Source organism: Gekko japonicus, unplaced genomic scaffold, assembly GCF_001447785.1.
Source record: "Gekko japonicus isolate JY-2015 unplaced genomic scaffold, Gekko_japonicus_V1.1 scaffold1292, whole genome shotgun sequence".
NCBI classification, from domain to species: Eukaryota; Metazoa; Chordata; class Lepidosauria; order Squamata; family Gekkonidae; genus Gekko; species Gekko japonicus.
The window spans coordinates 122,212-136,148 of record NW_015165277.1 but is presented as its reverse complement, the minus strand read 5'-3'; the positions used below and the strand labels follow the sequence as shown (position 1 = coordinate 136,148).

The 13,937-nt window shown below is 43.9% G+C and overlaps 1 protein-coding gene across 1 annotated transcript in view; it reads left to right on the top strand.

The window, feature by feature from the left end:
• TRIM42 (tripartite motif containing 42) overlaps nucleotides 1-13,937 on the top strand; it is a 67,956-nt gene that overhangs the window by 49,857 nt on the left and 4,162 nt on the right. The window contains exons 7-8 of the mRNA XM_015410273.1: nucleotides 3,091-3,932; nucleotides 8,929-9,156. Coding sequence (XP_015265759.1) covers nucleotides 3,091-3,932; nucleotides 8,929-9,156 — 1,070 coding nt within the window. The remainder of the gene's footprint in view (nucleotides 1-3,090; nucleotides 3,933-8,928; nucleotides 9,157-13,937) is intronic.

Here is a 13,937-nt window from a genome sequence, read left to right as displayed (position 1 = left end):
TGGTGGATTCTGACCACAAGGGGTCAAGACTTGGATAGTCTAAGGGAAATCTTGGTCCAAGTTCTACCTCTGCTGTAGTCTTACTAGGTAGCTTCCATTTCTAATTTATTAAATGAGATGGGGACACACACACATGCTTTTCTGAATGCTGCCATGTACCCACCTTTAAGGGCCTCTAAATGAGAAGGGAGAGGTAAAGTCAGCTTTCCTGTATTCTCCTCCTCCCACACAGTTGAAGTCTTTTATTAGGCTCTTCCTCCATCTTGACCCTCAGCATCTAGGTCTTTGATTTCTTATCACCTGGCTCAATTGGCCAGCAGCTGTAATTTCTCTCAGTGACCTCAGATGGGCACAAGGTCTCCTATCTGCTGTTAGAGAGAATACTATTAGAGGGCTTTAATGCAACCATAGGAAAGAAGCAGCACAGTTTGGAGGAGGTGATACTCAGCCAGCATCTTTCAGAGTCATGTTCTTCCTTCTTATTTCCTAAAACTATGCATTGGCAGCAGTGGGAATTTCAGATGTATCCCAAAGGCTTCATTCATTTTTATATGTCCCCCCACCCATCGTGTTTTCACATAGATTAAGAAAATTAAATGCCTCACCCATGTTATTATTTTGGTGCTGGGTGGCAGAGCACTTGTGCATGTAATTGTATGTGCATAATCTCTTCCTTGTAACTAGGAACAATGCAAAACCTAGCATCCCAATTGGATATAATTAGGGTGTACAGTACATAAAGTAGGATGCCATTCATACCTTTTGCTGAATACAGTTTGGTGTAGTGGTTAAGTGCATGGACTCTAATCTGGGAGAACCAGGTCTATTTGCAGCTGCTGGATGACCTTCAGCAAGCCATAGTTCTGTCAGAGCTGTTCTTGAAAGAGCAGTTCTTGAAAGAGCTCTCTCAGCCCCACCTACCTCACAGGGTGTCTGTTGTGGGAAGGGGAAGGGAAAGGAGTTTGTAAGCCACTCTGAGACTCCGAGTGAAGGGCAGGGTATCAATCCAATCCAATCTCTTCTCTTCTCTCCTCCTCCTCCTCCTCCTTCTACATGACGACTGAGTACGGGGTCAGGGGCATGATTCTGCTCATCACCACATGCTTTCATTTTACACACAACTGGACATCTGAACCTGTGTGTTACCTGCATATACTTGAGGATTTTTTCTGATTTTCATTTTTGACTGCAATGCTTATGCTATTTCAGATGAACCTCTCGAGTGGCTTCAGGAACAAACTATTGGAAGGCATAGAGAACTGCTATTGGAGGAGAGGGACTGAAAATCCCAGTGGGTACATGGCTTTACTCAATGTATCTAAGTAGAGCTATGGAACCTCTGTGTCTTAAGTACTGCAATGTCACTTCTGACTTATGTGACTTCATGAATTAATGTTCTCCAAAATGTACTATCGTTAACCATTCTCAGGTCTTGAAAACTGAGCACTGTGACTTCCTTGATTTAATCAATCCATCTGATGTTAGGTCTTCCTCTTTTCCTGCTGCTTCAACTTTTCTAGCATTATTGTCTTTTCTACTGACTCTTGTCTTCTCACAATGTGACCAAAGTATGATAGCTTTAGTTTAGTCATTTTAGCTTCCAGGAAGAGTCCAGGCTTTAAATGATCTAGAAATCTATGAAATTTACCTCCAAGAAAAACACTTGGGACACAGTTGGAAGATTGTCTTCCACAAACCACCTAACCCTGAGTTTTGGTCTGAGCATGGCTTTAATATCACTAATATCTCCACAACTGAATTGCAGATTAGAATTCCTAGATTCTTAGTAAAACAAATTGCCTCCTATTTGAATTAATGGGATCCCCTCCCCCAAATACTTGGATCAAAAACAAAAGAAGTGCAATTCATATCTATTGTCAGCACTGTTGCTTTTAATGTATTTACTGTTTTTGTCTAAAACACCACCTCGGTCCAGAGAAGTGTGATCCATGAATATATTCTCTTTCACATCTATGGATCTGGTCCCTCATGCATGCACCTGAAGTCCTCGTGTGCAGCTGAGTGCAGATGGATCTCAAGACTGAGAGGAATGTCTTTGGAATCTATGTGAAACACAGGGTCAATTTAAGTTTCAGACCATATGTGATTATTTTTGGGGATACTTGTAATCTCTAGGAACACTGTCATCTTGATTATAAGCCACGCTGGGACCTGAAATGATATAAATGTAGGGCAGAAACATTTAAATAAATTTGCCAATAAAACAGCCACAACAAAATCTCAGTTGAACAAATCTACTACTTTTTAGCCATTGAATCTTGAAGATATAAACAGGCCTTTGTACCTTGCTGTGATCCTCTCCCCTCCTGTGATTCTTAGAATAGAGTCATTATACATCTTGAATCTGTGGAATTAAGAGTGGGTAACCACCTTCCTTTCTCTGTACTGCACAGTCTAAGTCAGTTGTCTGAACATATGTGCGGTACCTTTCCAATTGGGGGGGGGAAATCAAAATTCTTTGCCCAATATCATCCTCCATGCACACTTTTGGAGTTGTTGGGAGAAGTTAATGTTGACAAAAGTCAAATATGCTAACAGTGCTACTCATTTAGTTACAATGGTATTTATACTCAGGCATTCATTTAAACATGCATTTAGGTTTTTATTTGCAAAATACAAATGTTCATGTCTGGCTGATGTATAGATGTAACATCATATGTAGTCCAAAGCAACAAAAAAATCTTGCTTTGAGGTAGGTGTTCTGTTTGTTGGTTGGGGTTTTTTCCCACTCCCCAGAATAGCTGGCAGAGCATGTATATTCTATTGATAATGGCAAATGTCGTGCCTGTACAGAATTCAGAACCTAAAATTCAGAACCTAGAATTCAGAACCTTTTCCCCTTTTTTCTTCTTTGTGCCTGTACAGAATACATGTCCTTGAAATTACTAGTGATGTTGCACCTTCAGTTGGAATTTGTTGCTCTGGAATTCAGGATCTCTACAGGTGCTCTGACTGAAGTCAACTTAAGTTGAACCCTGTGTCAGTTTAGAAGTCTTATATGTTTTGTGAATAAACAGATTGTTTCAAAATCAGAGAGATATAATTATTATCTTTATCTTTGTGTTGCAGTCCGCTATGTAATAGATAATGATCTAATGGAAATCCTTGTATTAAAAAACAATTTTAAGTCCTACAAAGAAGCAAAAAGAAAGGAGATCAGGGATGGTTTCTTCAGGTTACGGAACATAATTAATGAACGAGAGAAAGAGATGATGGAAGCAGTAGAAAACCTTGAGATTCAAAAACAGAGGAAACTTGTAGAATATGCAGAATACACAACCAAAAGAATTGCCCAGATGGACAGCCTCATGCAGTATTCTAAGGAAGCTTTGAAAGAAAGCAGTCAAATAGCATTCCTTCAGTCCTCAAATTGCTTGATAAATGAAATAGAAGACATACTTGAAAATGTTTACCAACCAAGCCCATGTCTCAAAGAAGATCCTATTAAACATCTTAAAGTCAACTTTGAAGAACTTGCAGAAACTTTTCAAACCATTTTCCCATCCATTAAAAGGAAAATGGCAGCTGATAAATCAACCAAACGCCCTTACCCTTGCTCTTCTGACATAATGATTCCAAGGTATATTTCCAGCACACACATTCAGAAGCCATTAACACCAACCCAAAGCCAATCTGTATCAACGGCAACAAGAAGTCAGTCTTTATCAACACTAACTTCACAGAGTGAAGAGAATCCGGTAGAAGTTGAAAGACCCAAATCATCGCCTCCTCCTAATTTTAGAGATCGTGGATTGTATGCTTTTTGGGATGCATCTTTAGATAGTTCAAAAAATGAAAGAAACTACCAAAACGAAAGTTCATATTTTAGTCCAGAATCACTTGAAGAATCAACTACAGTCCCTGGCCTTGTTGTTATTTATCAAACAGTTGTATACCCAACTGCTGCCAAGGTAAGGACTAAATGTTTCTTGCACCTTGATCATAATAATTGACAGAATTCTTAGATAGCTCAGTCCTGCTGATACTGGAAAATCCTTAGGGGGAAGTGGCATGCACGCATGCTTTGCAGTCCCAGTCTCCTTTCTCTTTTGGTTTTTCCTAGTAGGACACAGTTCCAGAAATGTGGTTACAAATGCCAGAAACATGATTTTTCTTGGGGACAAGGTTAATATCAATATTTTTCATACAGAGTTGTTAACTCTAGTTTGGGAAATTTTTGGAGATTGGGGGGGAGAGCCTGGGAAGGGCAGAGTTTGGAGAAGGGAGGGGCTCAGCAGAGATGTGATGCCATAGATTCTCCAAAGCTGCCACTTTCTCCAGGAGAAGTGTTCTCTGTAGTTGTAATTCCATGAGAACTCTAGGTCCCACATGGATGTTGGCAACCTATTCTTATAGTGCCTGAGTAGCATGGGAATAAGAGGGTGCTCTTATTTTTTATGGATGGATTAGGTTTATGTGATATGTCACTGTTACCTCTGTCCCAAGTGTGGAGAGATTCAGTAGCAAGGAACCTCTAAACACTGGATGCTGGTGACAAATGGCAGGGGAATGCTATTACCCTCTTGCCCCACATGTAATGTTTAAAGAACATTTGGCTGGCCACTGCATTGAAAAGTAAAATGGATTAGATGGAGACCAGTGATTTGCCCAAGACCAAGAAACAGTTGTGGCTTGAATGCAAAACATCCTTTTGACTCACATTTCTTGAGAGGGAATTCACCACTAACTTAAATAATCACTAATCAGAGTAAGGTAGAGGTGGACTACTAGTTGGCTGATGTGTGAAACAGGATGCAAGATTACATGGCCCACTGGTCTGTTCCTGTAGGGTTATTATGACTAGCTGTTTAACTTTCATGGAAAGGCTGCCTTGGAAGGCAACTGGTAGCTAGGAGCAAGCAAACCCAAGCCTCAGGAGCTCTCCAAGTGGCAAAGTGGCCACTTGGCTCAGTGACAACAGTGACTAGTGACAGCTCGCCGGTTGCCTCCTCCTACACTGCTGGCAGTTTATGTAGTGCAAGAGGAAGCAATGAGCGAGCTGATGCAGTGACTGATGTAGCTGGGTATCATTGGTGTAGTTGACTAGGTGTGCACTGATTGGCCCCTGCAGTGCTGTATCAGCACAAGGACATTCAGCTTGGCCATTGTAAGTTCCCATCCCACCTTTAGAGCAAAGGAAAGGGGGTTCAGTGCCCATAAAGAGCCCCAGGCACCATGCAGATCCTGAGCAAGATGCCCATCTAGTCATTTCTCTTCCCCAGAGTGTTAGGATTTGGGCAAAGCAAGATGTGCAGTTTAGAAGATAGAACAAAGTTAGAGTCTAGTGGCACCTTTCTATCTGAAGATAGTAATAGGCAAATCTGTTGTTTAAGCCAACCTTTGAGCCAGCCTGTCTCCCTCCCCTTTCTCCACAAAGAACAGTGCTGTCCCCTGTTAGCCTCTCTGGCACTGTATGTGAGTGCAGGCAGGGTACAAACTCTATTAAACCATGTCCATATCTGCATCTGTGTACTAGTGCCATCCAGAGCCTCACAACTAGGTCTGCCAACTTAAGGGCATCTACAGTAAAAGTCAACCAATAATTATTCTCCCTGTTTTTTTTTGCATTTAAGATGGTGACTGAGCACACTGTACACAGTGAAAAAAGATTGCCACTGCAAACATCTCTGAATGCCATTTTGAAAACCATTTCTGTACAAAAAAGTCATTCATTTTTGTTATCTGATGCTAAGTGTTTCCTGTTGTGCCACTTGCATGGCATGAGAGCCAGTTTGATGTAGTGGTTAAGTGTGGAGACTCTAATCTGGGAGAACCAGGGTTGATTCCCCACTCCTCCACTTGCAGCTGCTGGATGACCTTGGGCAAGCCATAGTTTTTGGTGGCGGCTCCTATCTGGTGGAATGAGCTCCCAGAGGAGATCAGGGCTCTGCGGGACCTGGCACAGTTCCGCAGGGCCTGCAAGATGGAGCTCTTCCGCCAGGCTTTTGAATAGGAGCCGCCACCACTAGTGCACTACGACCGCACTAGTACCATCTATCCCCCATATTCGGATATCAGGATGGGGCATGCATATCCAGTCGCTGCATTGTTGGGCAAGAATGGGACGGTCAGGGATAGCCATCTTGTTTTTAGGAATTTTAGGAGATTGGAAATTTTGCTGAGAGGAGCATCAAAATCTGTTTTAATAGGGTTGTAACTTAATATTTTGTATTGTTTTACTGTTTTATCTGGCATTATGCCCTGTAAGCCACTCTGAGCCTCCGGGGAGGGCGGGATAGAAATGTGAATAATAAATAAATAAATAAATATGTGTGTATGCTGGAGAGAGTTCCCTTCATTAAGAAAAGACTTAAGTTAGGGTTTCCTTGTGTGTACAATTTCCCTAACCTAGGGAGTGTATAGATTCAGGTGGGTAGCCGTGTTGGTCTGAAGCAATAGGACAAAGTTTGAGTCCAGTGGCACCTTTAAGACCAGCAGAGTTTAATTCTGGGAATAAGTTTTCATGTGTATGCACACTTCTTCAGATACATTGATTTGAAACAGACTTCCTCAAGCCTTACATGCAGGTAGAGATTAGTTTCCAGGAAGTGGGGTTTAGTTGCCAGGAAGGGCTAGTTAGAGTCTAGATGCATAAGTAACTGGGCAATAAGTATAGTTAAGATTGGATTAAAGCAGTTGGTAAGACCTGTGAATAGCAAACAGATGTGAGAACTAAGTTGGAGTCCAGTGACACCTTTAAGACCAACAAAGTGTTAGTTTATTAATATGGTCAATGACCAGCACAAATCACAAATTAAAATACACAAAATGTAATGCTGGGTATAAGCAAGAACTGAGTAACTTAGCTTGCGTAAATGCACCCAAGGCTTGAGGAATTCTGTTTCAATGTACCCGAAGAAGTGTGCATGAACATGAAAGCTTATACCCAGGATTTAACTAGGGAGTGTATGTTTAGGCAAACCTGAACATCTCGAATTAATCTCTTAGGCCCATTTCCACACATACGTTTTGTGGTACAAAAAGTGTTTCTGGACTAAATTACTTCACAGAAGGGATGGGAAATTACATGTTTGAATGTTTCCTCATGGAATTGTCTCGAGGACGGGACTTCCAATCCCCAAAGGCAGGAGAAGCCAAGCCCCCCCACAGAGCCGGGACGATGGACCACGGCTCCGCAACCACTTACCCAGATGGCCAGATGAGACACAGGTGAAGCAGGGGCTGCAGGACGGGTGGAGACGTCATCCTCATTACCCCCGCTTACAAAAGGTGCCGGGGCCAGCAGGAGGGGCGTTGGTGACGCCGCCTCCGGAACCTGCCGGGAGAGAGTTGGGACCGGCTCCCAGGCTCTGCCAGGCCCCAGAGCAGACAGCAGGCATGCTGCAGCGTGCTAAGGATGAGACGGCTGTGCCAGGCCCGCCCCCGCAGCCAAGCACGACGACCGAGAGCGGAAGGGATGGGAGACAGAGGAACCATGCCTGGGGAGCCGCGTCTTCAGCTTTGTAGGGGGGTGGGGCCAGGGGAGGAAGGCTGCCCGGGGAAAAGCGGGGCCTGCTGTGAACCAGGTGGGGGGGATATAAGGGAGGGAAAGGAGGAGGCCAGGGATGACTCCTGGATGCGAGGCAGTACAGAGAGAGAGAGAGCTACATCCAGCAGGGACGGGTGTAAGGGGATGGTGATGTAACCTCCCTCCCCCGTCCAAGTGTCTGAGGCCAACACACTCCTTAAAGAAAGAGAGGGGGTAAGGCAACATGGCTGAGCTTGGAGGCATTGGGAGCTTGAGCGACGAAGATAATGAAGGGTCATCGTCGAGCTCCTGTGACAGGAATAAAAAAGATCCAATGCACAGAAAGCCAATGTATCCTGGAGAAAGCTAGGATATACAGGCTGTGGTCAGACGTGCCTTTAGATCCGACTTCGAAGCCGATGCCTGATGGATCTAATGTGCATGTTGAGACAGCAACATCTGTGAAAGGTTCCACAGATGTTGGCACCCCATTCTGGTCCGCCCCTGAAATGGAGTAAAGACACCTGGGAAACTCCGGTTCTAACGCTTGTCAGTGGGCCACAGATGGAGTTTCCCTAGTCTGATCACTCAAGCATACTCTCAGACCATCATCCTGACTGGGTGCCAATTTTTTTGCTTGCTTAGTGATATGCACATAACCACATAATCGTCCCCAACTCTAGCCCAGCTTTGAAAGCAGGCAGCAAAGGGAGTGACCAAAAGGCAACCACAGCTCACTGTGAACCAAGGGAATCACAGTGCTTTGTGGAAGGATTGGCGAGTGGTCGAAGCAGAGAATCGAATCCAGGAAGTTGGAAAGTGCATGTGCAAAAAATTGTACTGTTGTTTATGCGCATGCGCAAAAGCAGGCAACCCCCCCCCATCCATGCTATCTGATCACGCAGTGACAGGCTGATCATGAAGTGAAATTACATGTCTGATCAAGCAACTCCATTCCAAAAACCAACGGATGAAAAAGGAGCACTTCCCGACCACGCCAAACAGCATGTCTGACCGCAACCATATTTTCTTTTACGTATGATTTTGTGCGTGTGTCCAGAAGATTTTATATGAGGATTCATTCAGTCATGCAGTTTGTAAAGTAGGAAGGTTTCTACTGTGTGATAAGCTATTTGTATTGGTATTGTCTCATTGTGTCACAGTATAGTATCCCATTTGTTTTCTGAATGGGTCTGTAGGTATGTACCTACATTATTTGGGGAAATCTCTAATGTCCTTTATTAATCATAGAATATGATGAGCACTGAACTGGAAGATATGACACAAAGCAGATTTTTTTAAAGTATCAGTTTTATTGACTGACAATTAGAAATCAAATCCCTAATTGTGTGTGATATACATTAAAATTCTGTGATATCCCTTAAATTAAAATACAGAATGAAAATATGTTCCATGGTGCATATCTCTGTACTCTCTAGATTTTCTGGACATGTCCTAAAGAAGAGGTAGACAGCTTTGAGATTGCTTACTATGAAGTGTTTGAAACGGCAGCTGACAACCTGGTCCGGACCAAGCTAATAGAAGTAATAACAGGGATTCGACAACAGAATCTGGAGATACGTAATCTGTTACCTAATACAGAATATATATTTAAAGTTCGAGCTGTCAATGCTCATGGACCAGGCCTATGGAGTGAAGTTTGTAAGGTACAGTGTTGTCCTTCTTCTATATATTTGGCTCACAAATATTATAGGTTTGTTCTTCAAAGAAAGGAAGTGCAGCTCTCCAGTTTTCTCCTCTCCTACCATCAACACTATTCAGTGGCAGAATGTGTTTCACGAGGTTCTCCACATTGGGTCATGGTGAAGCTGGCATGGTGTCACTTAGGCTGGCCTATTGCTTACATTGAGCCACTAAACATACAGCTATGTTTAATTATTCCATACTGAAAAGAAAATGTTACACATGTAAAACAATACATAGTTTAGCATTCCCAGATCTGTGCTGTATCAGCTGGAATATTTGTGGAACACATTAAGTTCTTTTTGCCCCATGCACTGGTGGGTAGAGTTGCCACAGAGTTTCACCTGAAGGGAAATACAAAGCAAAATTGTATGTTCTTCTGCAGACAAAAGTATCTAAGGAATACTGAAGCAAGAATTCTGCAGCCAGTTAAATTCCTCAGAGAAGCTCTATACATCCCTATCAATCACCAATTGAAAATAATGCATTATTAGTCTAGCAGAGAGGGAATGAAGGAATGTAGTGGGCTTGCAGGAGGATCATTCTATCTGTGGTTTCATGAAGAAAAATGTCAGAGCTCAAAGCACCGGTAACATTTTTGTTTATTATGAAGCTATTTTCTCCAAGAAGCCCTTGGAGAAAATGTGTTGAAATACTGGCTCCATGTGAGGTGAGGAATGCGTATGTGGGGGTGTTACTTACTATTCTGCTCAGCCCACACTTGGGGCTCTGTCTCTGATGCCAGCAAGTGTTCATGTAGAGACAAAATATTTGCCAAATCCAACATGCATAGACTCTGTATTTGCAGTTGAAATGCTACATTAATTGTTGGAATTAAACTGTGTATACTGAGCCTATATGCACTGGATTTGGCCCCATCCATCCATATGTTACTATGCCTATTGGTATCAAAGATGGAAACATCATGCTTGGCTGGGAAGGAGGTGAAACACAGCCCCCCCCCCCCAACGCACACAGACATATGCTCCTCGTGGTAGACTGAGCCAACGTATCATCCAAGCTCCTAACTAATAGGGTTTGTTTGGGTTTCAGAAGAATTGGAGGCAGGCAATAATCAAACTGAAAGAGCTTCAGGGGAATGGCTGCAGAGCAAGGGGAAACCATTGTTAGTCACAGATCTAGAATCTGTGCATATACGAGCCGTGTATTTTCATCAGTGAATAACAGCAGCAAGTAACATAAGAAAACTTCCAGAAAAGAACAGAAAGGATTTCTTATGATACAGAACAAAACTTTGATTCCAGGGTATATGACTGTCTGTCTACCTATAATCATCATCACCACCACCTATATCTTGCCCTGGAATCAAAGTTCCTCAGGATTCAGTTAATCATAAGCATCATTGCATTAGCTCACAGCCTTCATAATTAACACCAAAAAGTTCCTTAGAACTGCATTTTATCTAATGTTGGTAAATTGGTCTATTGTTTTTTTAAAAAAATACATGTTTCTGAATATTCATGTTTTGTTCTGTATCATCATGAGTAATCCTTTCTGCAGATTTTCTTATATTACTTGCTGCTGTTATTCACTGATAAAAATACACTGTTCATATATGCACAGATTCTAGATCTATATATGTCTGTCTGTTAGCCAGCCAGCCTGCCTGCCTGCCTGTATAGAATTTACAAGGTGCAAAAGGGGGGAAAGCAAAATTCTTCAGCCAGGCTTGGCATAAACTAGTATTAACACAGATTTTTGTAACAGATTCGGCAGTTCTGTGCTGTATTTTTCTTAACTGACATGCTGGATTGTGATACTGGTTTCTGCCTGTCAAACTAGATTAATGCTCTTTGAAAAACACCAACCTAACATCTGTCATAATTTGCATATTTCCATAGTCAATGAAAAAGACAGTATGGTCATTCAAGAAAGGTCTTTTTAAAAAAACAAATAACTACCATATCTCCTTTTACGTGAAATTATGACATATACAAATGGGGGACCCACAAAGACTTGCCATTTCCTCTTTCACTCCCCTCAAAGTCCCCTTAGCCTCTCCTTTTCCAGCTTCCTTCTCTCCTTCCCATTCAACAGCCAACCTACCTTTACCCCCCCCCCTCTTCTGCTTTCCCTCCTTCCCTCTCCCTTGGCAGTCTCTACAAGGGAAAACTATGACCCAGTTGTGCAGTGCTAGCTACCATGCTAGGCCAAGTCCTGTGGTGCTGGCTTCCAGGCCCAGTTATGTAGGGGAGAGGACCTGCAAGGACTTGCGGGGGGGGGACCTCACTTTCCCTTGGATCCCCCTCCTCACATTATTTCCTCTTTTCCTCCCCCTGGCAAACCCCATATCCTCACCCCTGACTGTTTTTTCAGCAAGGTCTTTGTAGTGTTTGATCTATTTTTTTCCTATATAGCCCTTTGACCTACCATCAATATTGGTAATAAATGATCTTGACCCATTTTTTCCCTGATAAACATTTAAATAATGGGAGATTTACCATGTCTTTTCTAAGGCAAGGAGGTACAGTTCAGTTGTAGCCCTTATTGCATTGTACATTGAAGTTTTGTAACATCAGTCACTTCAGATGAGCTGCTCATGCTGATTGGCTTGCTCTACACACCAACCATTTTTATTGGCATTACCCCATGCAGCATCCATCTGCTTCATCCAGGGTGTTCATTACTACCACCTGCTCCTATTCATTCCCACAACCCTTGTACTGAATTAGTGATCATCCCCCATCTTACTCAGGCCGAATGGGTTATATCGGATTAGGAGAATTCTACACCCAAAAAGCCCTTCCCTCCATGTTGCTGAGTTCTGAAAGCAAGACAGATTGCCAGCACTTTTGTTCCAGTAAGACTCCTATGCCTTTGAATATTGCACTGACATACTGCTGGATCACTGGGAGAGCTTCCCGTATTACTGCATTCTCAGAGCTAGTCAAACAATTGTTTGTGATACTGGTGGCAGGCTAGAACAACTGAGCTGGCAACCCTAAAGCAGAGCTGCTAGATGCACACTGGTCACTAGGAATGAGCACGAACCAGGAAAATGCACTTTGGTTCGTTGTTCATGGTATGCCTGGTTCACAAACCACAATCTGTCATGAACTTTTTGGTGCCAAACTGGTTTGGCTTGTGAGGTTTGTGACATGGTAGAAGACCTCCCTCCCCAGCCTGCTAGAGACACCAAACTTGCAGGGAATCTCAGGCTGACTCTTCTAACTGCCCTTCAACTCTGGTGAGGATTGGATTTACAGGGTCTGAGTTACATCCCCCAAAGAAGGTGCCCCCAGGAAAGTGCTTTCTGGGGAAATGGCAGAAATGACGAGCACAGGTTCAGAAAGTTCAGGAGAGTATAGAATGGACCTTGTGCAACCTAGAGGTACCAAACCTGGAGGGGACCACCTTCTGATGCTCCTCTATATTCTCTCCAAGTTATGTGCAGGTTAGAGGGTTTGAATTATGCCCAGGCCCGTAGCCAGGAATTTCTAAGTTGGGGGGCACTAGGGCACTGGCTAATTCAATTAAATGTAATTTAACTTGATTAGTGTGGCTCAGGGGAGAAAAGTGTGGCACAGGGGAAGGCAAGGAGAAGCGGCAGCCACAGCAGCATGGGGGAGTTCATGGTGGCCACAGCATCTTACCAGAAAGTCAGGGGGTCTGGTCCAAAAGGAATTTGGGGGGGGGGCTTGGTCGAAAGTCAGGGGGTCGGGGCCAAAACTGCCCCACTGTAGCTATGGGCCTGATTATGCCCTCCCCAAAAAGATGCACCCAGTAAAGTGCTTTTGAGGGAAATGTCAGGCACAGGTTCAGAGGTTTATAGAATGGACCCCCTGCAAGCTACACACACCATACACACAGAGAATCTCACCCTGCCTCCTGCTCCTCTACAATCTCTCCGAGTTGGGAGCAGATTACATTTTTGGAGTCCCAGCTATGTGCCCCCCAAAAAGGTCTCCCACATTTATACCTTCCCATTCCTCCTGAGTGTGAACATCTCTGTGTGCCATAAGAGTGAAAGTGGGTGCAAAGGGTGTTCATCATGTGGGAAAGAAGTCCTCCACCCCCTGCATACCACAGACCCCCATCCCTGGGGCACCAAAACCATCCTGCCATGCCACTGGAGCCCGGTCCTAGCAGGGTATCACCACCAGGGTTCTCAGAGCCTCCTTCCTCATATCTGTTCCTGGGGCTCTCCACAGACAGAAAAGAGTTGTTAGCACTCCAGCAATTGCTAACCAGAGACACCAACAATTGCTAACACTCTTTGCAGAGGAGGACTCTGTGATTCAGAGAGTGGGGGGAAGCCCGCAGTTTGGAAATATTTCCACACACTCCCCAGTAACCCCTGTGTGGAAGACTGCCAGGTTTGTAACACCCATGCCAAGAGGGGCATAAATCCTCATCCTCTTTCATTCTCTGCAGGCACCTGCAAAGGGTGCACCCAACTATGTTGCAGCTAAGGGAAAAGAGTGGTGGCCAGCAGAGATAGAAGAGTCCCACTCCTTCTCAGCAGGGAGAAGTGGAGCCCCCTTCAAGAAAGGCTCCCTGAACTCTGGCTTCTGTGGGTGGCATATCAAGGTGGGCCACCCTCCAAGAGGTCAAAAGGGCTATGCAGAGGGCCCAGAAAGCAGTCACTCACCTCATCAGTGAGATGATTGCTGTGGATGATGTAGCCTTTTGCCAGTTGCAGTGGCAATGGTCAAGGCTCATCCCTCCAGAGCACAAGGCAGAACTGTGCACTTTGTGGCAGACCTCTGGAGCAGCCAGCAGG